Raw genomic sequence first — 27,145 nt, forward strand, 5'->3', positions numbered from 1 at the left:
CCCACAGCAGTCAGTCCCTCTGGATTTTGCAATTTCAATACATATTTAAGCAATCTCTGTATTATTTGCAACAGCTTGCAACTTTTCTCTCATACTAGCAAACACACAGCTTCTAGACTAGACGACAGTTTTACTAGTCTTTTGTTTACACATTCAACTCCATGGGAACTAACATAATTGTCAACAGGATTGCTGAGTAACTTTGTATTTTTGTCTTGCTATCCAGTACAAATATCTAAAGATTCTTAAATCAAGCCGTTTATTTGATAAGCAAAATGATTTAAGATATTTAGTCTTGTTTTCAGAACCTTGTTTAAACAAGCCAAAAGTCATCTGCCAATGGTGTAAGAAAAATAAACTTGATACAAAGGGAAAACAAGATTATTTTTCTTACCAATGGAAAATATTTGCACTTGTTTTAAGCAAAAACTCACTTAATTTTGATAAATGAAAAGACTTCATATCCTGTCATTTTGCTTCAATCAAATACTCTACCAGTCAAAAGTTTGTTTTTTTTAATGTTTTTTAAAGAATTCTCTTCTGCTCACCAAGCCTGCATTTATTTGATCCAAAGTACAGCAAAAACAGTAAATGTTTTAAATATGTTTTACTATTTAAAATAACTGTTTTCTATTTGAATACATTTTAAAATGTAATTTATTCCTGTGATTTCAAAGCTGACTTTTTAGTATTTTTAGTAACATTTTAATATTTTGATTGCCGCTCAAAACATCAGTATTATTATGTTGAAAACAGCTGAGTAGAATTTTTTCAGGTGTCTTTGATAAATAGAAAGTTCAGAAGAACAGCATTTATCTAAAATAAAAATCTTTTGTAACATTATAAATGTCTTTGTCACTTTTGATCAATTTAAAGCATCCTTGCTAAATAGAAGTAATTTCTATACCCCCCATTTTATATTAATTATAAATATAATTAGAATTATAAATTATATTAACATTACAAAATATCATAAATAATTATAACAGAAAAAAACTGAAAAATTTGCTATTTAAAATAACTTTTCTATTTGAATATAGTTTAAAATGTAATTTAATTCCTGTGATCAAAGCTAAATTTTCAGCATCATTACTCTATTAATAATTCTAATATGCCGATTTGCTCTTCAAGAAACACATATTATTATCAATATTTAAAAGAGTTCAGTACTGTTACAATATATTTAGAATGTTACAAAAGATTTCTATTGCAGATAAATTCTGTTCTTCTGAACTTTCTATTCATTAAAGAAACATTAAACATCTTACTGTTTAAAAACTTTTGACTGATAGTGTAAATATGTTTCAAGATTTTTCAATGAAAAAATCACTTTGTTTGCAATTTGCTCATAATTAATAAATTAAGGAAAAAATGGCCTTAGAACTTTATTATAAGGGAGTTATTTTTAAAATGTATTGATTTTATAACAACGAAAACACAAACCAAAGATTAGAAGAGCAATTACTAACATAACGAACTTCAATTAAATTAATTGAGAGAAAATTAAGTTCAATGCCTCCCACCGACAAAAAGATAAAATATGCATAAATGTTTTATTTTAAAAAGTAACAGCTGAGAGTGAGAGAGTGGAAAGGGGTGTCAAAAATTGCAAGGTTTATAACAGCAAAGAGTGTGGCACATGTTCTCCATGGAGAAACCGATGTTTCACTCACACTGAGCTTGTTACAACATCCTGTACTTCTGAACTTTAGGGGTGAGACTGTCCCTCCCACCTCTGCTATCTGTAAATACAACTCCTGAGGCAAAGGAAGCAGTTAGCAGATGCTGCACTCGCAGAAACTGTTGCCCCTTGCCCAAACTTCCACGCGGAGGGAAAGCGGAGTCTGTCCGTCTTGCGCGGCTCCCGTGCGCTTTGAAAAATAACCCTGAGTTGTTGTTAAGCCCGGGCATGATCTGATAACAAGACATGGGACACTGAGCCCCGGGTCCCCCTCTCGCCGATCTCTTTCCACAGGGTGGGCGTCTGTTCGCCTGGATTGAGCAGGCTTGCTTTCCTGTCCCTCTCACTCGTTCATTTGCTAGTTCGCTCTGGCGCGCTCTCCCTACCCCCACACATTCTCACAGGCTGCTGCACAAGCTTTTTTTTCGAGAGAGATGTAGGTCAGCTCTCTGACGTCTGGGGAGGCACAGCTGAGCGGCCCTCTCTAGGCTGCGGCAGAGAGAGACGCTCACACCGACACACAGGGAAGGAACGTGATGCATGATATCGTCGCCTTTTGGTCACGCTGGAATCTGGATTTGACCGCTGATCATTTACTCGAGTTGTGAGGATATGTAAACAAAAACATTAGGGACTTTCGTAAGACGATACAACAACTACATTATCAACAGTTTCACTGTATGAGAATACTTAAATTACTTGCTTTGATATTCAGTAAAAAAAACAAAACGTTTATTACATAATTAGCTGGACTTCACCAAAGAAAGACTTTTTAAACAGCTCTTCACAGTAGAAAGCCTTTTGTTTATTTCAATTATGTAACATACATATCCATAAGCTCCTCGACTGGGAATCGTTATATAGTTAAAGTTGTCAGGCAAGTGCACATTCCTGTTTACACTAAAGTGTAAACACAATGCATTTTGTAAACAAGGAAGTCCACATTTTTTTAACCCTCTCCAGGCAGGTTCACGTAAGGGACATGCTTATATGAACATGTGCTGGAATGTAGAAGGGTGACAGTGAGTTGTGAATTCTGACCACGAGCTTTGCATATTTGGGAGCTTTGAAAAAAGCATTTTCCAGTGGAAAGTAAAGAAAGCACTAGGGCAAGTAAAATAGTATAAGGTTTTTGCGGAAAGAAGAATTTGATGCATTTGGTGAGTTATTTATAGCAATTATTTTTATAATTATAATTTTATTATCAGCTAAAATATTATATTATATTATAGCTATATAATAATAATAATAACAACAATAACAATAATTATTACTATTATTATGAAGTTGAATATTGTTAGAAAATCGTATTACTCTCGTCTCATTATCATTTTGAAAGATAACTGCAGTCTGTCCTTAAAACAACGCACCTCAATAAAAAAAGCACTAATGGAATGATAATAAATATATTTGATGCTGGTGATCAGACAATAATCAGACAACAAAAACTGGTATAAATGGTTGGTAAAATAATAACAATAATACCTAATATAATTACCAATATTGTCTTTTCAATTTATATTGACATAAATAATAATTATTATTAATATTACATTTTACATGTTATTTTTGGAGTGCATTTTATTTATATATTTATATAAATATAAGTCTTTCTGCTTCAAAATTCCACTTTTAATTCAAGGTGCTTACTTGCTGACCATTAGTAATTTAAAGTAAGTCCTACACCTATTTTTGTCAGTGTAGAAGGATATATTGTAGGAAAAAATAATTTATTATAATTACATATTAAATGTATATTTATACAATTATACAAATAGCATATTTACAAATATAATTATACAAATTATTTTATTTTCAATACTAATAATAATTATTATTATCTTTGTTGTTGTTATTATTATTATTACTGAAAACAATTATTATTAAAAGTTTTTGAACAGTAAGATTGTTAATGTTTTTAAAGAATTCTTTTCTGCTCACAAAACATGCATTATTTGATCCAAAGTACAGCAAAAACAGCAAAGTTTTGAAATATTTTTACTATTTATAATAACCGTATATTTGAATATATTTTAAAATGTAATTAATTCCTGTGATTCATTCTGAATTGCTGTTAAAAAAACATTATTATTATTATTATATTATAATTATTACGTTGAACAGCATTGATCTAAAATAGAAATCTTTTGTAACATTATAAATGTCTTTATCATCACTTTTGATCGATTTAAAGCATCCTTACAAAATAAAATAATTTATTTCTATAATTTATTTCCCACAATTTTTGTAAAAGCTTTAAATGGTATAATGTATGTTACAAAACATTTTTATTTCAGATAAATGCTGATCTTTGGATATTTCCATTCATTGAAGAATCCTGAAAAATGTACTTAACTGCTATAAATATTGATAATAATAATAATAATAATAATAATAATAATAATAAATGTTTCTTGAACAATCAGCATATTAGAATGATTTGTAAAGGATCATGTGACACTAAAGACTAAAGTAATGATGCTGAAAATTTAGCTTTGACCACAGAAATAAATTTCATTTTAGAATATTACTTTTATTAAACTCAAATAATTGAAACATCTAAATAACAGCATTCTCAGCTAAATCAAAGCACTTCAGTTTAAACCTGCAGCTAAAAGTTAACACTGTCAAACCTGAGGTGTCAGTAAACACCATGCTGAATCTGTTGACATGACATTAGCCTGCACTTCAACCAAATGCATAAAGTACAACAAGCAACATTGCAAGCATCCAAATCTTCTTTTCACCAGATGAGAAAGAGAAACGATCAAATGCATTTCTGATCACTCGAAAAGCAGTCTGCGTAAACGCCACATCTTCTCCACCTGTTCAGTAAACTAACTCATATATCAGAGCAATGTTTACGCATATGGTTTTTCAGCTCAAGTAACCTCTAGCTGGGTGAGCCCCGCCACATGATCTCTTCCCTCAACAACAACAACAACAACAACAAATACAAAACATGAACGCATTCCAGTTACCTGTTTCGTGCGTTCTCCTCTTACAGATGCTCGTTGAACTTTGAGAAAGCTTGGAGGATGGTGTTTGCTGGCTAATAGTGCCAGACGGAGCGATTAGTTATGCATTCAGTCAGATGCAAATATTTCTACAAGCCCAGTGCTGACGACTGAGCTTATATTTGAGAGGTAAGTCGAGAAAAGCGCAGTTCATCTTATTCGGACAGAATAATTCCGTTAGTGTGGTACTGTAGTGTCCGTTAAACCTTCCAGCTGAAGGCTAGCTAAGCTAACGAGGTTAGCGGGCTAATTTCAGGAGCTATTTTAAATCCAGGACGCAGTTTTTCCCCGTTGAACTCCGGGTGTTTGTTGTCGTAAATGCACTTCGTTGACGATGAGCTACTTCTGTATTTCCTCACGGAGCTGCAGGGCTGCTGTCATCCAAGTCAAATGGTCATTTGTGTGTTTAATTCTCGCCTTGATCTCTCCCCACCGCCATTTTCATCCTCGAGCTACACAAACAAACAGGAGGATCGCTCACGTCACGCAGAAGGTGCGCGACTGCGCTGATCTCTATGGCATAGTGTGAGGCGGTTGCTTGGCGACGCATGACTTGGAGATCTGATTGGCTGCGCAGGTTTGTGTGTGGTTGAGGAATCGCTGGGTTGCGTAGTGTGTGGACGTACAATGAGTAGGTCCATCACTGTAGGGTAGAGAGCGCGGCCGCTCACAGAGGCCCATCGGGGTATGGGCTTGAATGAATATGACCTAAGTTTTCGTTGAATTTGACTGAACTTCACTGGACTGTTGTGTTTTTTCCGTTTTTTTCCTTTTTCCAGTGTGTCAAAACTCCATCTGTAACTATTATGAATCTGTTTGCTTACGCTGATTTATAAGGTGACAGGTCGTGTTTTTATTTTGTCTTCCCACGTGGGAAATTGCCGTAAGGGGGTGAAGCAAGTCGATGATTGACATGTTTTATTCGACCTATATTGCTTTAATCCATGTCCGATTTTACGTTTCTTACTCATTACCTACTGAGAGCCTCAGGCACATAAAGTGCAAATGCGTGATTATTAATTTATCTAAATTTTTTTATAAAAGATTATCTAAAATTATATTACACAAATTTCTGTATTCTTTAATAATTTTATCCTTATTTTTTTTTTTCAATTATTTTAATTAACTAAATCAAGAACGCAGAGGAGTAATGATAAGTGCAATATATTTGCATCAGTATCCAGAGGAAAGGAGATTCATTTTGGCTAGATTGAGGATTAAAATAAATAAATCAATTAAAAAGTGTGAATGTCTTATTAACAGCCTGTAGACGGAAGGTGGGACAATTCTTTTAAGTGCACTTCTTTTAAATTGTTCTTCTTTTTTTTTTTTTTGTATTTGTTGTACAATAATAACTAAGAACTTTCCAATATGTTCCTACACAAATGAGGAAACATACATTACCAGTCAATGGTTTTTGGACAGTAATATTTTTAATGTTTTTTAAAGAAGTCTCTTCTGCTCACCAAGCCTGCTTTAATTTGATCCAAAGTAGGTCTAGAGCAAAGTAAAAAAAAAAAATAATAATTATTTTTACTATTTAAAATAACTGTTTTCTATTTGAATATATTTTAAAATGTAATCCATTCCTGTGATTTCAAGCTAAATTTAAATGATCATTTCAAGCTAAATTATTATTATGTTGAAAACAGCTCCAGAGGTTTTTTTTAGTTTCTTTGATGAATAGAAAGTTCAGAAGAACAGCTTTTTTTCTGAAATAGAAATCTTTTGCAACATTATAAATGTCTTTATCATCACCTTTGAACAATTTAAAGCATCCTTGCTAAATAAAAGTAATAATTTATATAATTTCTTCCAAAAAAAAAAAAATATATATATATATATATATATATATATAATAAAAATGTTTCTTGAATAGCAAATCAGCATATTAGAATGATTTCTGAAGGATCATGTGGCACTGAAGAACAGAGTAATGATGCTGAAAATTTAGCTTTGATCACAGGACTAATTTACATTTTAAAATATATTCAAATAGAAAGCAGTTATTTTAAATAGTAAAAATATTTCACAATATTTCTGCGTTTGCTGTATTTTGGATCAAATAAATGAAGGCTTTGTGAGCAGAAGAAACACAAAAACTTTTGAGTGGTAGTGGTATTTACCCAAACAAATGTTGATGTGAGAGAAGAAATAATAACAGAGAGATCTAATTGATTGGTTACTGCATTTATCATTCATGAAACAAATGTATCTTAACTTAGACTTAAGTTCAATAACAATCAAATAAATCAATCATGCATATAAATACATACAAAAACGCACACACATAGGCTATAGATATAGATCTATATAGAACTATATTTATAGTTAAATTGTGCAGCATGTTTGCACATGTTAAATCTATATCGGTGAAATAGTCACATGGTGGCCAACGTGAGTTTGAGTCGTAATACACACTCCCAAGGGCAAGGCGGCAGTATCACAAAAATAGAGGCGAAAACAAAAACGTCATCTCCGTGCGACGGGGAAATTGTCACAGCAAACGCGATGGCAGAACCAGGGTGCGTATTTGAACTTTACAGAAAAATCTTAAACAATCTGTCATGAACATCTGAAAGATTCTTTCACATTTTACATTTTTTACTACCTATATAATGTCTTTAATGTTTTACTTTAAGTATTTTTTTACGGATGACATATAAACAGGAGTATATGGTGGGATAAGTAGAGCTTGTTTTCACATGGAGCCGCTGTCTGTCTGAACTGATATCAGAGGCTGTGTTAATACTCCTGACAATTCATATTTGTTCTTAACTCTGGTCTATATGACTGATGTTCCTTACTGTACTGTGTAGACACTTATTTTGAATGTGATTTTAGGGATTTTTTGCTGTTGTAGTAGCGTAAGTATTGGCAAGATGACTTCTGTAGCTGGCAACAAGCTGGCAAAAAACTTGTTTTAGCTACTTTATGTGAACTAGCGGTATAATATTCAGCACTGGCTTTATTTGTAACTTACTTGGTGGAAAAACGCTTGAAATTGAGCGTTTATATTACCACACGACCCCACGTGTGAGAATAAAAGGCTAAAATCTAACGCTATAGACTTTTAAGGTTATCAGCTAACCTGTGCATTTTTATTGTTGGCGTTTTATTACATTTTAATGTTCAAATAATGGTGAGAAAACAGTTGCAATATGAGGTGGACATCGGTTATCCTCAGCTTTGGTAACTCTGCTCTGTATTTAATTTAACACGTACAGAAGAATTGAACCGGATAATAATTTGTATATGTACAATGTAAATTACGCACACCCATATCGAAAATGCGAATTTTGAAGTGTGTTTATTTTGAAAACACACTGATGTGTTCTGCACCTGCGTGAGAATAGAAACCGAAACAGGCAGTTAAACGAAACGTAAATAAGAACACTTGCTCACCATTCTAAATATCAGTTATGTTGATAACTTAATTCTTTTTAAGCGGCTTATGTTATGAAAATATTCGCTTATTTGAATGCTGAGGTAAGATCATGTACAATAGAACAGCCTTCTGTCGGTACTGCCTTAATTTACTTGCTCGTTTTCATCACTTTCGCTTTAATATTGGCCTTGAACTGTCATCAAATTTTTACGTTAAAAAACAATATAATGTAGAAGTAATAGGCTATTTTCTGTCGTGTTTCGACTTTCTCATCAGAAAGCTCTGTTTGAATAGGTGTGGCGGATTGTAGACTGGTGTATGATTGGCTAAGAGTTGTGTATGTTTGACAGCCTACATCCTTCACAGATGGACACTGTTGTGTTTAGATTAAAACGCATAAATACTAATTACGTATCAAATGATCTGTATGCAATAAATATAATAAAAACAGTTATGCACACGACACTTGTGTGGTGCGACATTACTGCCGATCCAGTAGAGTAGGCACAGCATTATCTTTTAGTTTCAATCTTTCTGAAAAACCCATGTCGAATTGTGCCTTGGTTGTAAACAAATCCGTAGTAAAATAAAAAAGAGCAAAGAACCAAGTTCTTACTGACACGGTCTGGAACGTAATTAAAAATAAAGTTCATCCACTCTTTCCTAGTGCTGGGCGATATGGAAAAATCATGTATCATGATATGGATTATTTTATATCACGATAACGGTATATATCACGATATACCAAAATAAAGTATGTTTTCAGTTATTCTCTGAAAAGTTTGACAAAAATATCATTGCATAATTTTTTTGCAACTTTATTTTTATTCGTTATTTGAAGTGACATTTAACTGAACTGTCACAAATGAGAAAAATACATTTTAGTGCAGCAATATAAATGTATCAAATGACAACAGATGTGGTGGAGGTAGAGCTACAGTAGCCTTCACATTTTTTATCCACATCATAGTTAAATAGTATTATCAAAATAAACTATTTTTTTATTAAAGTGCACAGCCATTTCAAGTTTCTGAGCAGAAAAGCACTCAATTATAAAAAATAAACAAAACATTTTTCAACCTTGTAGTGCAAACTTTTGCAAACCAAAATAAAGTATCACGCCTGTTTCACACATACTCCGTATGCAGTGCGTATACAGTCCGTGTGCGTTACGTATGTGGTGCAGAAGCAGCACGGACTCGTTTTGCTTCCACACAGAACGCGTTTGCAGTCCGTTCCTGATCCGTGGGTGTTTACCACAAACACACCATTTATCCGTTATTTTAATTTCAAATCCAAACGTGCTTTTTCAGCATTGGGATACTCTTTTATCACAGTACACTAATACAATAATACTAGACATATTCACGTTTAAACTCAACGTATTATAAACAACGTAGGCTATTATTCAATGCACTTGACTTCTAGATTTGTATATTAAGTTGCTCAAGCAAGTTGCAACACATTTAAACACAGCATAGGTAGGCTATAGCTTCCTTTTCATATTGAAATTGGGCCATCACAAATATTTTAAATTAAAACTTACCACAGACAAGCAGTCGGCTCTCTGTGCCTTTCTTTCGTATTAAATCTTTATTAAAAACCATATTTTAAAGAACTTTTCTACCTGGACAAGTGCATCTATTATGTTGCCTTGTTTATTTAAAACCGCACTATTTTAAACCTAGCCAAAAAGCCACGTGTTGACTGTGAAACACAGTAGACTGCATTTATATGCATTTATGGTACATTTCCGTGTCAATCCATGTTCATTTTTACAGCGAACAATGCGCTGTCACTTTAATTCAGCGCATACAGCGCAGCAAAAACAGACGGATCGCTCCACTGCTGCAAACGCACCGCTTCTGGAACGCACTGCCGGACAGCAACCGCGTGCAGTGTGAACGATCTGATCCGTTAACATGGGTGCGGAAAAAAATACGCAACGCATACGCACTGCAGACGGAGTATGTGTGAAACAGGCGTCAGCGTCGGGCGCGGAAACAGTCTTTTGGCAGAGTTTGCACATGACTGTCTTCTGCTCCGTGTCGGAGCTCTTGAAGCCAAAATGCAACAAAATCACTGACGTACCCCCACGTGTCGGTAAAAGTACTTCTTGTCTGCTGCCTGCGTAGCAGTTTCAGTTTGTTGCGACTCGATCCGGGCATTCATCTTCAACCTCTTGCGTCTCCATCTTTAGTCACTCACGAGTTAAAGCATGTCGCAACAACGTAAAGTGTCACGTCGCACAAGACGGAGTTTCTTTGTGAAAAAGTTCGTTTTTATTCTTGATTATCACTTATAGGGTAGAGTATGCATTGCACAGCAACAAGACACTATAATACATTTGTCATAGCCTATTTAATGCAATATTTTCTTAAGTAATTGATAAAATTAGGTTAGAGACGATAGAAACGATAGAAGAGAAATAGGACGATAGACACTTTTCTATCGTCCCCACGATATATATCGTCATATCGCCCAGCACTACTCTTTCCTAATGCTGCGATCAGAAGGAAGGCAGTGCAAAGACTGTGTTTTTCCACAACTTGGCACTGCAGAGCATCTTGTTGTCTTTGAAGCCATCATTATTGTTTGATTTCTGCGTAGACCTGCATTTGCCTCTATATATGTACAGTAAGGGATAGTTCACCGAAAAATGAAAATTTGATGTTTATCTGCTTATCCCCAGGGCATCCAAGATGTAGGTGACTTTGTTTCTTCAGCAGAACACAGACGAAGATTTTTAACTCAAACCGATGCAGTCTGCCAGACATATAATGGCAGTGGATGGGCACCAGACCTTTAAAAGTAAAAAAAAAAAACATGCACAGACAAATCCAAATTACACTTTGTAGCTCATGACGATACATTGATGACCTAAGACACGAAACGGTCAGTTTTTGCGAGAAACTGTACAGTATTTATATCATTTTTTTACTTTTAATACACAGCCACGTCTAACTGTCATGAGCACGAGCTCTGCATCAGGCACATTACGCGCTCTGGCATAGTATACGCAAACACCGGAAGGGGAAATTGGTGAAAAGTCAACGGTCCCGGATGAGTTTGCGCAAGCAAACGTAATCTTTTAGCTTAAAAAACGGTTTGAACAATCAGGATAAGCGCAAGTAATTACCATTTTGAATAGCCGCTTTTAAAGGTCTGGTGCCCATCCACTGCCATTATATGGCTGATAGACTGCACCGGTTTGAGTTAAAAATCTTTGTTTGTGTTCTGCTGAAGAAACAAAGTCACATACATCTTGGATGCCCTGGGGGTAAGCAGATAAAGATCAAATTTTCATTTTTGGGTGAACTATCCCTTTAATTGGTAAGTGGAGCTAAACAGGCAGTGATGTAGAAGCAGGCGTTTATTGTCTTCTTTAAAGGCAGTGTTTAGCCACACTATTGTGTCATAAATTGGCACATTTCACATCCTGTCATTTTGGCAGATTGGCTTCAATACAAGATGTTTTTAGACTAACAGAAAAGTGTTGAATCTCGAACTGAACATCCAATCAGAGTTCTCACTTTCGCCGACGACCCTGACACAAATTTAGCGTTGAATCGGGAAACTGCCGCTGACGTGGGACACACCAAAAAAACTAGCCTAAGAGACGTTTGGTGTGTTTTGGCCTTTATCTGACACTTATTTGAGTTCTTGCAGTCTTCAATATTGAGCTGGTGAGTTGATCCAGGTGTTTGATTAGGGGACATCTAAGATGAGCAGTGTTGGGGTTCTCCAGTACCAGGATTCGGTAGCACTCTGCGTTGTAGAACAGAACCTTCAAGTATCGTCAAGTTACATTAACCACAGACCTTATTTTACTCATAATTTGAAGAACTCCATTATAAAACCCCATGGGAAAATCTTAAGGGAACCAAGAGCGAATTATGATGCGTGGCAAAACTGGCAATACACGGATGTAAACAACAGCATGGATTACACAGTTAATGTGCTACTAATGCGTTGTTCACAGAAAAAATGTGTGGAAACTGTTAAGTCATATAGAGAAGGCCCTAGTAAGCCGAAAAGGGTGCAATATTTTGACAAACTTAGTTAACTTAAGTTAAGATATTAGCCTAATCTCTCACCTACCTGATTGAAAATAAGAACAAACACAAATGTTGTCAGGATTCTTCAGGATTCAGTTTGGCTAACCACAAATGCCTTTTGTTCCTCAAACTTTTTTTTTTTTTTGCACTCTTTTGCTTGATTTGAACATTTGGTAGTCTGTTGAACTCCAGATGTTTTTCCCAATCTGACCGATTAGTACAGCCCCAAACATGATAATAATATTTATTGATATTTTTCATCAGCAATAATCAGCAAAATATGCGAGGTTCATTTGGTTCAGTGGCACGTTTACGTTCAGTAATACATGATATCATAAAGGTGAAGTATGTCTTTCGGGTTACATTGACGTAAAGTCTAATCATTATTTTACACAGCAAGTGCCCATGTTTGATTAAGTATGTCTGTCTGTTTTATTTTGTATATTTACAATGATTTCTTATTCAACTTTGTGCATATTTATGTCTTTTAATCAGAACTGAGAGAGTCATCAAGCTTGTTCCTGAGAATCTTCTCAAAAAGCGCAAAGCGTACCAGGCTGTCAAAGCCACTCAAGCCAAACTTGCGTTACAGCAGAAGAGAAAAGTGAGAATTCTTTCTTTGTGACCTGCTTTTATACATAGTCCAATAATTGTTTCAAAACAATATTGAAATTGTCCAACTTTACCAGGTCCAAAAAGGAGATCGCTTGAATTTTAAGCGCTTGGAGGACTTTTTGAAAAACAGCAAGAGGAAGAATCGAGATGAGACACGACTCGCCAGACTCAAATACAGACCTCCACCACCCATGCCGCCAGGAAAGAACAGACTGGTGTTTGCCGTCCGCATCAGAGAGTAATGTCCTTATTTATGATTCATAATGAGGTTAAATGAATCCACCTTTTTCTTCAATGCAGAAAAACGCTTATGGGGGATACTTCTGCTTCATTATCTGCTCTAGAGAAATAACAAGAAGAATAACAACGTGCAGTAAACAGTAAAACTGTTTGCAGTACAAACCAGTGTGTTCATAATTAATGTAATACATTGAAGTAATATGGTAAGACACCAATTTGCAATATCAGTCAGCAAAACCTAGCTGTTTTGTACAGCTAAAAATAGCTGGACGCGGATGAGACCGGAAGCCAGACCTTTAAGATTGACAAATGGCCATGCACACTCTTACGGGAAGAAAAAGGTGGATAGTTCACCAAAAAATGAAAATTGTCATCATGTAAATAAAGTACATCTCAACTGACATTGGTTCTGTAGACAAAAACAGTCTTCAAAAGATCTACTTTTGTAAAATGATGGATTAAAAAGATGAGTGAAATGATTTTCATTTCTTGGCAAACTATCTTTTTAGGATTTATGTTGTCCATTATTGATTGTTTCACACTTGCTTGAATATGTTGGTTAGTTTAAAATATTTTTTTCTGATTGCTTCCAGGATCAAAGGTGTGAGCTCAAAAGTGATGCGCACCATTCAGATGCTGAGGCTAAGGAAGATCTTCAGTGGCACCTTTGTGAAAGTCAACATGACTTCTATAAGCATGCTTAAGGCTGTAGAACCTTATGTTGCATGGGGGTGAGTAGTCATATAATGTTAACTTTACTTTAAAAATATCTATACACCAGATCTGCAGATTGGCTTTGAATTTCAACATCTATTTTTGACTCTAGACACTGTAAACCAGTCTTGTGGAAGTTGTGCAGAATAGTCTTTTAGACTTTTAGATTTATTTGGATTAATATACACCAATCCTGTGTTTGCAATAAAATGATGAAAAAAATTTACGTTTTCAAGTAGCAGTCTATGGAATAAAAGAATAAAAAAGGACAGTTAATATAGTATATATTATAAAATTCTGTATGTATTCTCACAATTCTGAGATTATATCTTAGAATTATGATCGTAAAATCTCAAGAAAAAATTCTCAGAATTGACAAACTCGCTATTGTTGGGTTAAATTGAGTTCTAAAGTCTAAAATACGAGATATAAACTTGCATTTGTGAGAAAAAAATTCAGAATTGTGAGAGAAAAAAGGGTAAATGTTATAGGTTAAAATAGTATTGCATGCAGTAACTGTAGAGCTAATATAATATGTCCCCTATGAACTGCATATGTGAATTATGTAGACTTATTGTTTAAATTAAATTTATGCTTTAAAATTAGAGTAACCACAGCAGGTTTTATCCATAGTCTGTCTGTTTAAACATCTAAGGTTAGCTTCAAATGACGTCTTTGACGACAGTGTTCTATTCAAATGATTTTCATTCCGATTCTGACATCTAAAGGCACAACAATAATTATTTTTTCTTATTTCATGCATTTTACCTATTTCACTCCACTTGTTACCAGTGTTTCTTTTTTTGAATTTCACTTTGATTGATGTATTGTTGTGATGTCTTAACAGATATCCCAACTTGAAATCTGTCCGTGAGCTCATATTGAAAAGAGGTCTGGCGAAGATTAATAAGAAAAAGATCCCTCTGACCGACAATACATTTATAGAGAAGCATCTCGGTAAGTCATTGACAAGGTAGATACATTTCATTCAGTAGAAGAATGGGGATTTTGAGGTACCTAATGAACTTCAACAAGTAACAGGAATTATGCAATTGGCATTTGCAAAGAGTGTTTTTTTTTTGTGTTTCTTGACATGATTGTCTCATAGTCCTCATTCATATTGACAATTAAACATTTAAATGAAATGTATATTCTGATTGGGGTTCTTTTGTTTGTGTTTGAAGGACAATATGGGATCATCTGTCTGGAGGATCTTATCCACGAGATCTATTCTGCTGGAAAGAACTTCAAGGTGGTGAACAACTTCCTGTGGCCGTTCAGTTTGTCAGTACCACGAAATGCTGCAAGAGACAAAGTTGGACTATTGAAAGATGTTGGTGATCCCGGACCCAGAGCTGAGGACATAAACACAGTCATCAGGAAACTCAACTGAGCTAATAGACTCTCATGGACTGCTGTTTTCAGATTACACAAACAAAAAGAAGAGAACTGGGCCTCAATGCCATTGTAACTGAAAGTTCAGTTTAAATGGACATTTCCTGATAATTCTGCATTCAGATATTGAGCTCCTGTTTTATTTTTATTAAACAAATTTCCCTCTGTTCTTTTTTCATAAGCTTTTTTTGAGAATGAAGTTATATTAATAAGGAATTAACCCTTTGCTTTATTCACTTTTAACAGTCACACTGCACTCTTCATTTCACTGACTTCAGTTCATACATATTCGAATGTTGGAGAGCAGAAACGCAAACTAGTGTGATGAAGTTTCACATTTCGCTGTTCCAAAGTTCACGTTTGGTGAATTCTGACCTGCAAATTTGTGTCACATTAAAACCATGTGACCAATAAAAGGTTGTATTCTCGCAATTCTGATAAGAAAAAATCAACCCATTATTCTCTCCTTTCTCCTCTGTTCAGAATCATGAGTTTATATCCCACACTTATGGGCTTTTTTTTATTTCACTTAAAGCCTGACATCATATCTTGACCATTGCAGTGTCCAAAGATTTTTTTGTATGCAAATGTTGTATACTTGTAGTCTAGTGGGACTGCATTTTTGGACTTCATACTCCACAATGAGAGCTTTTAAGGGCTTTTAAGGCTCAAAATTACTCTTTAAAAACTATTTTTACACTTCTGTTGGGAATAAAACAAAGATATGGTTGCTGTGATTGTTCTCCCTTAAAATAGCATTTCAAGAGCGTAATATATTTAGATTGGCATACTGAATTTTGGGACATGGGACAGGGTTCAACAGTCAGACACTTAAGAGATTATGAATTATTTTTTATTATAGATATTAATGCAAATTCAACAAATGGATGAAAGGAAAATAACAACATACATTCTAGCAGTCAGCTGTGGGAAAGACAATGGGAAAGATTTACGTTAATTATAAGGGTTAAAAATAAGTAATAAATTCTATTGTCTTTATAGAAGGGATCGAGTTAAAGAATTACCAGATGTACAGTTGAGGTCAAAAGTTTACATACACCTTGGTGAATTTGCAAAATGTAAATTATTTGACCAAAATAAGAGGGATTATACAAAATGCATGTTATTTTTTATTTAGTACTGACCTGAATAGGACATTTTACATAAAAGACGTTTACATAAAGTCCACTTGAGAAATTTTGATTCACATTTTACACTTGATTCTTAATACCTGTTTTGTTTTAGTAATAGTTGTTCATGAGTCCCTTGTTTGTCCTGAACAGTTAAACTTCTTGCTGTTCTTCAGAAAAGTCCTTCAGGTCCCACAGGTTCTTTGGTTTTTCAGCATTTTTGTGTATTTGAACCCTTTCCAACAATGACTGTATGATTTTGAGATCCATCGTTTCACACTGAGGACAACTGAGGAGCTCATATGCAACTGTTACAGATGGTTCAAACAGTCACTGATGATTCAGAAGGAAAAATGATGCATTAAGGGCCAGGGGTGAAAACTTTTGAACAGAATGAAGATGTGTACATTTTTCTTGTTTTGCCTAAATATCATATTTTTTTTTATTTAGTAGTGTCCTTCAGAAGCTACAGAAGATGCATACATGTTCTCCAGAAAACAAAATAAACAGTTTTCACCTCCCGGATCTTAATGCATCGTGTTTTCTTCTGAAGCATCAGTGAGCATTTGAACCTGAGTCCCTCAGTTGTCCTCAGAGTGAAAAGATGGATATCAAAATCATATAAAAAAGTTCAAATACACAAAAATGCTGGAAAACCAAAGAAACTGTGAAACCTGAAGGATTTTTCTAAAGAGCAGCTGGCAGGTTAACTATTCAGGACAAACAAGTGCCTCATGAACTATCAAAAAAAAAAAAAAAAAAAAACAGCTGTGAATTATTCAGGTAACAACACAGTATTCAGGTTAGTACTAAATAAAAAATTACATGCATTTTGTATGATCCCTCTTATTTTGGTAAAATAATTAACATGCAGATTCTGCAAGCTGTATGTAAACTTTTGACCTCAACTGTAACTAGTTTAAACCTAAGTCAGTCTACCAATCACACTGAAGCAGAGCTCACTTGTAAAGTTTGATCTTAGGTCAATAAACATGATAACTAATTTGCAGTGTGGCCTTACACTACAATTTCTCGGACTATGCAGTACGAATCTATGGAGTTTTTCATAAGTCAGTTATTATACAGAAAATATAAATTTTTACATATCACATAGTAAAAACGCCTACAGAGAAAATAGCCACACATCGTGTTTCCTTTATTACAACACATTATTATTGATAAAGGATGAGAAATTAGATTTTCAAAGTGCCTATTGTTTCTTAATGTATAAAACATGTATAAAATAATGAAAAGACAGATCATCAAGTACACAAATCCTTACCATTTTCCCCAATATCATTTTCCAAAACCATCCATATTAATCTTAAATCTTAAAATTGATCTAAAGTTTTTTTTCCAATCCACAAAATTCTAGTCTATAAAATATATTCAATTTAAAAATCTTTTTATCATCCCAAGATGTGTAGCCAAAAATAAATAAATAAAAAATGGCAATGTGCAATAATTTGACTCTTTTGAATCGTAAGTGAGTTTTTTTAAAGGGGTCATCGGATGCAAAACCACTTTTACATGTTGTTTGAACATTAATGTGTGTTGGCAGTTTGTGTACACAACCACCCTACAATGATAAAAATCCGCCCAGTAGTATTTTTTTAATCTTTGAAAGTAATATCCCCTTTTTAAAATCAGGTCATTCTCAGCTTCTTGTCGGTGAGACATAACACAGTTGATTGACATGAGCGTCTTACCTTAGACCTGCCCTCACCGAGCTGAAACAATCCGAATACGATCGCCACTGTGTCAACTCAGGTGCAGAGGAACACTCTAATTGAGCGATTGAGGTGTTCTGTTGTTGGATGTAATAATGAACATAGCAGTAGTCATTTACTCCCGACATCTGAGCCGTTTAAGAGGCAGAGGACAACTTTACTTTAGTTTTTAAAAGGAAAGTGCCTATCCCGATCTACATATGCATCTATGTTTCTGTGAATCATTCTTGATGCAGCTTCACCCACAGCAGAGGTGAGTATAAAGCCCGGGACACACCAACCCGACGCCACCCAACTAGCGCCGACGAAAGCCGACCGTCTTGTCGCCTCTAGTCGGCTGCGTCTGCGGTAGGGATGGGCATATCGATCCTAAAGTATCGATATATTGATACTGATGTGAGTATCGAAAGTATTGATACTAAGGTGTGTTTTATTTACCAGTGATTTTGTTTAACAAAAAGCAAGGCGTACAATGTGCATTGAATTGGACGTATAACCTATGTTAGGTAATAACTGTGCACAATATAACAATTCTCCTACTCATCTGAACACACGCAACTGTTGCAAGACAGAATCAATCAATCACAGAGAGCATTCACTCACAGTGCATTCAAATAGGGCTGCGTTCCAAAAGTATCATAAGAAAGCATTGATGCTTTTGGGAACGGCAGCCCAGAACAATGCTTATAACATTATCACCTGGGGCCAGATTCACAAAACATTCTTAAGAAGAATTTTCTTCTTAACTGCCATTTTCTTCTTATTTTCTTAAATTCTTGAAAAGAATCTTCTTAATAATCATCGTAAATAACTTCTTAAAGTTAGGATAGCCCGCGACTTGTCTTAAATCCCAAACAGTAAGAATTATTTAATTAATTTATTGGGTTATTTCAAATTAACTGTTATATTTAAGCGCATTGCAACACTACTAGCTACATAATACATAATAGGACTATCAATAGAGATGAGCATGAGTTTGCTGTGACAGCAATGGCTGATAATGTAAACAATGATTGGTCATGATTAGCCTGTGTATGACCCTACTTTTTGCCGACATCAAAACTTAGTATTATGTCTTGTTCTGTTCTGTTCTCCCAGTGTTGTCTCCCCTTATGTTTCATAGTCATTTTGGTTTAGTCCTTGTCTCCCCCTTTTGGTTCATGTTCAGTTGGTTTAGTCTATGCCCTTATTTGTATTTCCCCCTCGTTATCCTTGTTATCTCATTTGTTACCACGCCCTTGTCTCAGTGTATATAAGTCTGTGTTTGTTCACTCCCTTTTGTCCGTCGATGATTGTTACACCAGTTTCCCCTTTATGCCTGGATTTCTGTTTGTTTTATTTAATAAAGTGTGTTTTTGTTTATACTTCGTTTCCCTGGATTCCATCACCTCTCCATCCGCACACTAACCGTGACAAGTAGCAACTCTACAAAATCAAGTCAGATAGGGAGATTTAATTAAACTTTTTTTTATTTTACTTGGCCGATAAATATGACATAATCTTTGACCGTATTTAGCGCATATGTGCAGGACGTGTTTGCTGTAGCATTCGGATGAGGGAACAAAAACAACACAAAAACTGAATAAAACTGATCGCCAAAGCTCAAGACAGACCCTTTAAAAGTAACGGTTCAAAAACACAGCGCATTAAAAACATGAAGCCAAGTGCCAGTCAAGTTCGTGATGAAAATGTGCATGCTTATGATTATTAGGATAATCTGCCGAAACCACAAAAAAGACGTAAGTGTTTATAAATGCGTCTTCAGCCATGTATTCACTCAGATGTATTTTGTTTTTCTTAAGAAAATAATTACGATGTTCTTAAGAACATATTTGAGAACTTAAGATTTTTTCAAGAATTGCACTTAAGAACATTTCTTACGAACTTCTTAGAATTTATCTTAAGAAATTTATTTTATTTCTTAAGAAGATATTCGTGAATCCGGCCCCTGGTCCTCATGTCTCCCAGAAGAACAAGACTAGTAAAAAAAAATTGACCCAACAAGGAGTTTCAACAGGGCATCTTTACGAATACAAATAGTAATATCTATTTCTATTGTTCAAACGTAACGAACGTTGTGTACACAGCAAATATATCATTAAATCATATATTTGTTTACAATTTTATACCTTGTTCATAAGTCATATTAAATGACAGCAGCCTTAATCTTACAATTAATTCAAGTTAAAAGGCTTAATAGTTTGTGTGTCTGTCGTAGTGTGCCCCGTCGAAGTCAAGGGGAGGTGGTAGATAGGCTCAGGACTCATGGATACCAACCAAAAAGTGTTTATTAAATGCCAGTAGAAAGGCAGGAGAGGTACATTCTCACAGCTGTACCACACAATACACAAAAGAGAAGAAAAAAAAACACTTTACTCAGTGCAAAAAAAAAACAAATTGCTACAAGCAGCAACATAGATTTAAAACACTTTCAGCCGAATGCCCACCATCCTTTTTCTCCTCAGGTTTACTCTAGACTGGCTTATATATCCTAGGACAGGCTCATTACCTCCAGACCGCACCACCAGGAGGGACATTAACACAAGGCACTGCAGGGCCATTACCACAAAACATCTTTAAATTCTTTAACACAAGACTATTTTACTTATTCAACAAAAAGAACACAAACCCATCCATATAATTCTTCAAATTACACCAAATACAACCCACCACAAGATATTCTTCCCATATCCCAATCACCCAAGATTCAGTTTCCTCCCCCACAAATTGGCATGGTTTAACCCAACCCCAGAAAAGGGAGAGCCATTGTCCCGCCCCTTCCTTTGAGAAGTCACAGAAACAGGATATGGTGAGTAGACCACATGTTCAATACACAATACTCAAACAAATGCAAATTTGAAAGAATAAACAATTACAATCAATTTATCTATAGTTAATGAGAAAGAAAGTTTCCAATGGGAATTTTAGTAGACATTAAGTATTGCGATGACTTCTAATATGTGCACCTACCAGCAATCAACACAAACCTAATATCTTAAACTCTCTGGATTGTAAAGGAATATTGAAGGAAAATATGCAAAATTAAACAATGAAAACGTAAGCCTAATAAACTGCATCAGAGTCAACAAAATCATAAACACCAACAGTGTAGAAAAACAGAAATATAAAAGTTCTCTCTAAAGCTTCATTTACTCGCACTACTATGGTGGTGATGACATCATCTTAGTCCCCGTCATCACAGTGCCATATATGTATGTGTATGAGTATGAATATATACATGAATGTGAATTGCGAAATGATGACAGCGAGCCGGTTCCCTCTTGAATCCTTTCTTTGCATGTTACGTCACTTCATGTTCAAGTCCTCCATGCGCTCTGATTCGATGTCTGAACAGCCAATCAGAGCACTCTCTTTCCCGGACGGCCCGACAAGCCCGATGCCAATTCAACATGTTGAATTGGGCAAACTTTGGCCGACGCGAGCTCGACGAAAGCCGACGAGAGCCGACGTGCGGAACACACCGAACCGACGCGCTTCACCGACGCCTACCAACTGCCTGACGAGGCCAGACGGCCGATCATCGGCTTGGTGTGTCCCGGCCTTAAAGGAACCGTATGTAAGAAATTTGTCAGTTAATCATAAAATGGCCCTGACATGTCACTAGACATTAAGAAATCATGTTCATTTCAAATACTTATATCACTGACAACAGTGGTCCGGTCAGGATATTGTCATTTAAAAGTGAGAGTTGCAGCCCTCAACTGATGTTATTGTTGTCATTTTGTGTTTTGGTCTGAGGCGCCACCCTCCAGCTATCTACCAATCACGAAATCAGTAGAGTTTCGTGAGACGGGTTGCCAGCTCTTTTACAGCTGCAGATATACGAACGTGTCGGATAAAACATGTATAACGTTACGAAACCTAAAAGACCTCGTTATGAATCCGAAATACGTCGTGACAAAGTCCGAAATAAAACAAGGATTGGTATAGGAGATGCCTTTGAAAGATGGAGACGGCTGAAAACGGAGAAGAATTTCAAGATAGAAGCCAACGTTGCTCATTTTCTCCTGGACAGGTAAGATTCATCTATGTTTGGCTAACTTTGCTTCTGTACACAGTGGATTTTCCACTGTCGCCCGTGCTAAATGCGTTCATAAAAAGCTTTATATCGCACCACTAGCAGGGTATGAAAACAATCTATGTTCCGACTGAAATGTGGTATTACAGTACATATTTGCGAAATATTTGGTTAATCGCCATCTGTAAATTTTTGCGATACATAATTACTTCGCAAAACATCTCTTGTGAAGCATAAACATAATTAACAGAAGAAAAACAAATTACTGTGTAGTCACTTGCCATTGGAAGCTCCTTGTATCAGCCTACTCCTGCAGCTTAGCTGGCAACCTCGAGTCAGGGGGGGAGCGGGAGGGGATACACCGTTCTACAGTATTTTGAAAGTGATTGCAGTACCAGTTTTGGCCACAATCCTACATACGGTTCCTTTAAGGGTTTTTTATGCATCTTTGCAAATGGCCTTTCTTAATAATGTGCTTGTTGACAATTTTCGCTGATAAACGCGGCTAAATGTGGCTAAATGCAGCTAAACGTGCTAAATGCGGCTAAAGTAAACATTACAGCTCCTAATCCCAGGCAGAGAGGGGCGGGTCGAGCAGAGCTCATTTGCATTTAAAGGGCCCATGCAATAAAATGAGCTGATATTTTGCAGAGCTGATTTTGACAATGTAAATGATGTTTTTTTTACACTACTATTGAGAATTTTTAACCAAAGTATATTAGAGACTTTTCATTAAGACCCTAAAGAATCATATGAACTTGTGGAAAACGCCGCCGCGTCAGGAACAGAGACAGCGGACGCCGCCACGTCAGGAACAGAGATAGCAGTCAGTGCCGCCTCAGGAACAGAGATAGCAGTCCGTGTCGCGTCAGGAACAGAGACAGCGTTTACCGCCGCGTCAGGAACAGAGATAGCGATCGCCGCCGCGTCAGGAACAGAGATAGCGATCGCCGCCGCGTCAGGAACAGAGATAGCGATAGCCGCCGCGTCAGGAACAGAGATAGCAGTCAGTGCCGCCTCAGGAACAGAGATGGCAGTCCGTGTCGCATCCGGAACAGAGATAGCGGTCGCCGCCGCGTCAGGGACAGAGATAGCGGTCGCCGCTGCGTCAGGAACAGAGAATGCGGACGCCGCCGTGTCAGGAACAGAGAAAGCGGACGCCGCCGCGTCAGAAACAGAGATAGCAGTCAGTGCCGCCTCAGGAACAGAGATAGCAGTCTGTGTCGCATCAGGAACAGAGACAGCGTTTACCGCCGCGTCAGAAACTGAGATAGCGGTCACCGCCGCGTCCGGAACAGAGATAGCGGTCGCCGCCGCGTCAGGAACAGAGAAAGCGGACGCCGCCGCGTCAGAAACAGAGATAGCAGTCAGTGCCGCGTCCGGAACAGAGATAGCAGTCCGTGTCGCGTCAGGAACAGAGACAGCGTTTACCGCCGCGTCAGGAACAGAGATAGCGGTCACCGCCGCGTCCGGAACAGAGATAGCGGTCGCCGCCGCGTCAGGGACAGAGATAGCGGTCGCCGCCGCGTCAGGGACAGAGATTAGCGGTCGCCGCCGCGTCAGAAACAGAGATAGCAGTCAGTGCCGCCTCAGGAACAGAGATAGCAGTCCGTGCCGCGTCCGGAACAGAGATAGCAGTCCGTGTCGCGTCAGGAACAGAGACAGCGTTTACCGCCGCGTCAGAAACCGAGATAGCGGTCGCCGCCGCGTCAGGAACAGAGACAGCGGACGCCGCCGCGTCAGGAACAGAGATAGCAGTCAGTGCCGCCTCAGGAACAGAGATAGCAGTCAGCGCCGCCTCAGGAACAGAGATAGCAGTCAGTGCCGCCTCAGGAACAGAGATAGCAGTCAGTGCCGCCTCAGGAACAGAGATAGCAGTCAGTGCCGCCTCAGGAACAGAGATAGCAGTCCGTGTCGCGTCAGGAACAGAGATAGCAGTCAGTGCCGCCTCAGGAACAGAGATAGCAGTCAGTGCCGCCTCAGGAACAGAGACGCCTCAGGAACAGAGAATAGCAGTCAGTGCCGCCGCGTCAGGAACAGAAATAGCAGTCAGTGCCGCCTCAGGAACAGAGATAGCAGTCAGTGCCGCCTCAGGAACAGAGATAGCAGTCAGTGCCGCCTCAGGAACAGAGATAGCAGTCCGTGCCGCGTCAGGAACAGAGATAGCGGTCACCGCCGCGTCCGGAACAGAGATAGCGGTCGCCGCCGCGTCAGGGACAGAGATAGCGGTCGCCGCTGCGTCAGGAACAGAGAAAGCGGACGCCGCCGCGTCAGAAACAGAGATAGCAGTCAGTGCCGCCTCAGGAACAGAGATAGCAGTCCGTGCCGCGTCCGGAACAGAGATAGCAGTCCGTGTCGCGTCAGGAACAGAGACAGCGTTTACCGCCGCGTCAGAAACCGAGATAGTGGTCGCCGCCGCGTCAGGATCAGAGACAGCGGACGCCGCCGCCTCAGGAACAGAGATAGCAGTCAGTGCCGCCTCAGGAACAGAGATAGCAGTCAGTGCCGCCTCAGGAACAGAGATAGCAGTCAGTGCCGCCTCAGGAACAGAGATAGCAGTCAGTGCCGCCTCAGGAACAGAGATAGCAGTCCGTGTCGCGTCAGGAACAGAGATAGCAGTCAGTGCCGCCTCAGGAACAGAGATAGCAGTCAGTGCCGCCTCAGGAACAGAGATAGCAGTCAGTGCCGCCTCAGGAACAGAGATAGCAGTCAGTGCCGCCTCAGGAACAGAGATAGCAGTCAGTGCCGCCTCAGGAACAGAGATAGCAGTCAGTGCCTTCGCGTCAGGAACAGAGATAGCAGTCAGTGCCGCCTCAGGAACAGAGATAGCAGTCAGTGCCGCCTCAGGAACAGAGACAGCGTTTACCGCCGCGTTAGGAACAGAGATAGCGGTCGCCGCCGCGCCAGGAACGGAGATAGTCGCTGCCGCTACGGGGATCGAGGCAGCGGACGCCGCCGCTTTCCCGCGGAAGAGCGTCTCCGCCCCCGCCGCAAAGTAGGGGCGCATCTGCGCAGCCTCGGCCCTACAGGCGTCCATCTGCGCCAAACAGGCGTAGAGGAACTCAAAACGAGCAGCCGATGCCTCCTCAAAAGAAAGATTCCTCCCCGCTGGACCCATTTGTGGAGTCTGCATTCTGTCACGTTTGCGTTGGGTCCAAAAGCAGGTAAGTAATATTTATTAAATTAAACACAAATAAACAAACAAAACAAAGGCCAACACGGCACAACAAACAGGAGCGAGACTGGAGCAAGAGACACAGAAACAAACCAACAGGGAACAAGAAACAATGCAGACTCACCAGGGTAGTGGAAGTGTGGAGATTATAAAGACAATAGTGATTGTGAACAGCTGGGGAAGAATGGGTGACATAATCAGGACAGGTGAACAATCCAAGTGCCCCTGTCTGCAGCCTGCAAATCAAGGCGGGGCTGAATCTGGGGCGGGGCTGCACGTGTCGCCCCGCCCACATGCCTTCTCATTGGTTGTAGGTAAATTAATGACGTCGGCGCAACATCCCTCCCACAACTCATCTCGTAGCTACCACGCAGCGGTTGGAAACTATACTTATGAATTATACGTTTTATGTAAACGCTGAATTCTTTGCTTATTTATTCAGCTTTCAGATGTGTACAAATCTCAATTAAGATTGTGGTCCAAGGTTACATACATTTACAAGCAAGACATCTTTCCGCTGTTTAGTTATCCCATTTCTGGCAATCCGTGACTATACATCAAAATGTTAACCAGTGGTGTTTATTTACAGTTTTTTTTATTACTGTCTTAATTGTTAATAAGATACATAAATGTGGAAAATTCTCAGCAAGAGTATCCACTATCCTTATGTTATTAAATTAATAAATAGAAAAGGGTTGTTAAACATCAGAGTTGTTTATAAATACAAACATTTATGACACATGAATGAATTATGACGACACATAAATGAATTTCACTGTTATTTATTTCAGATAATAATGTTCACAGTTATTTCTGATTCTCCCTCCCGATCTAATAGTGACACGCGAAACAGCAGTCTGGGTCCTCTGTGCTCAAATACATTAATTTCTCTAAGAAATTGAAATAACACCCTATAACAATCTGTTGACCCTTCCCGAAGTATATCTACTAAATTGAAACATATTTTCATTTCTTCTGATTTCGCTATTAATTGACCATATGCACGGATTACTTCCTTGTTTAGTCAAGCCAGCTATTTCTGGTCAACTGTACTGTGCCGTATATATGAGCGTACTTTGTTCGTTTTCTCTACATAATCCACTCACAATCGAAGAAAAGTGTTGTTTGTCTAAGAGGACCAAACGTCCATGTATACCGTTTCAAGAATGACAAATGCCAGTTTAAAAAATAGGCGAGTAAATCGGCTAAATATGCGAGATTCATTGCTATGATTGGCAGTAATAACCGGACAAACATCTGACAAGTATTGGTTAAATATAGGCTATTCAATAGATTTTACAGTTCAAGATAAAACTTAAAAGTTATTAAATTTTATTAAATATTTCATATTCCTATCGATTCATATTGAGTGCATTATTTAATTATTATACCACAATTATTTAATGCATTTGTAGTGAACTATATATTAGTATTTAAATAATTCACCCTTATAGGCTGTTTGTGTGTGAGTTTAATGATTTTCTGCACTTCCTATACTATATACTTAAGGACGGTAAAAGTACTACAATTTATTATAGTAGTAATTTTATAATAAATCGAAAAGCAAGACGTCTTGAAAAATATAGGGAGTTTAAAAGGCAGCTGCATAATAAATAATCCTCTGCTGCCATCTTTTGGTTATATGGGTAATTCCATATTACGCTCAGTGCATAAGGTCAATTGTCTTCAGTTTCATATTTCCTGCACTCTAATATGACGTGTTCCACTGTTTCTTCATGCCCGCAATATTCACATTTCCCTGTGCCATGTTTACCTATTTTCAGTAATGTTCCATTTAATCCCGTGTGTCCAAACCGAAGCCCTGATATTATTGTCTCTTCTCGCCTATTCCTCCCAGTACACCTTATTTCTCCCACTCTCCTTTGAATCTTATGAAACCATCGTCCTTTCCTATTTTCTTCCCATTGTTGTTGCCATTGTTTCTTTAATTTATTTTTAATAA

At 37.6% G+C, this 27,145-nt stretch overlaps 1 protein-coding gene across 1 annotated transcript; it reads left to right on the forward strand.

The window, feature by feature from the left end:
* The first annotated feature begins 7,190 nt into the window (after positions 1-7,190).
* On the forward strand, positions 7,191-15,560 carry rpl7l1 (ribosomal protein L7-like 1). The gene is made up of 6 exons (XM_073845833.1): positions 7,191-7,223; positions 12,640-12,748; positions 12,834-12,997; positions 13,593-13,730; positions 14,561-14,670; positions 14,898-15,560. Exons 1-6 carry the CDS (start codon positions 7,210-7,212, stop codon positions 15,104-15,106), a joined length of 744 nt encoding a protein of 247 aa, XP_073701934.1. The 5' UTR covers positions 7,191-7,209; the 3' UTR covers positions 15,107-15,560.
* The last annotated feature ends 11,585 nt before the right edge of the window (positions 15,561-27,145 follow it).

Source organism: Garra rufa, chromosome 8 (assembly GCF_049309525.1).
Source record: "Garra rufa chromosome 8, GarRuf1.0, whole genome shotgun sequence".
Taxonomy (NCBI): Eukaryota; Metazoa; Chordata; class Actinopteri; order Cypriniformes; family Cyprinidae; genus Garra; species Garra rufa.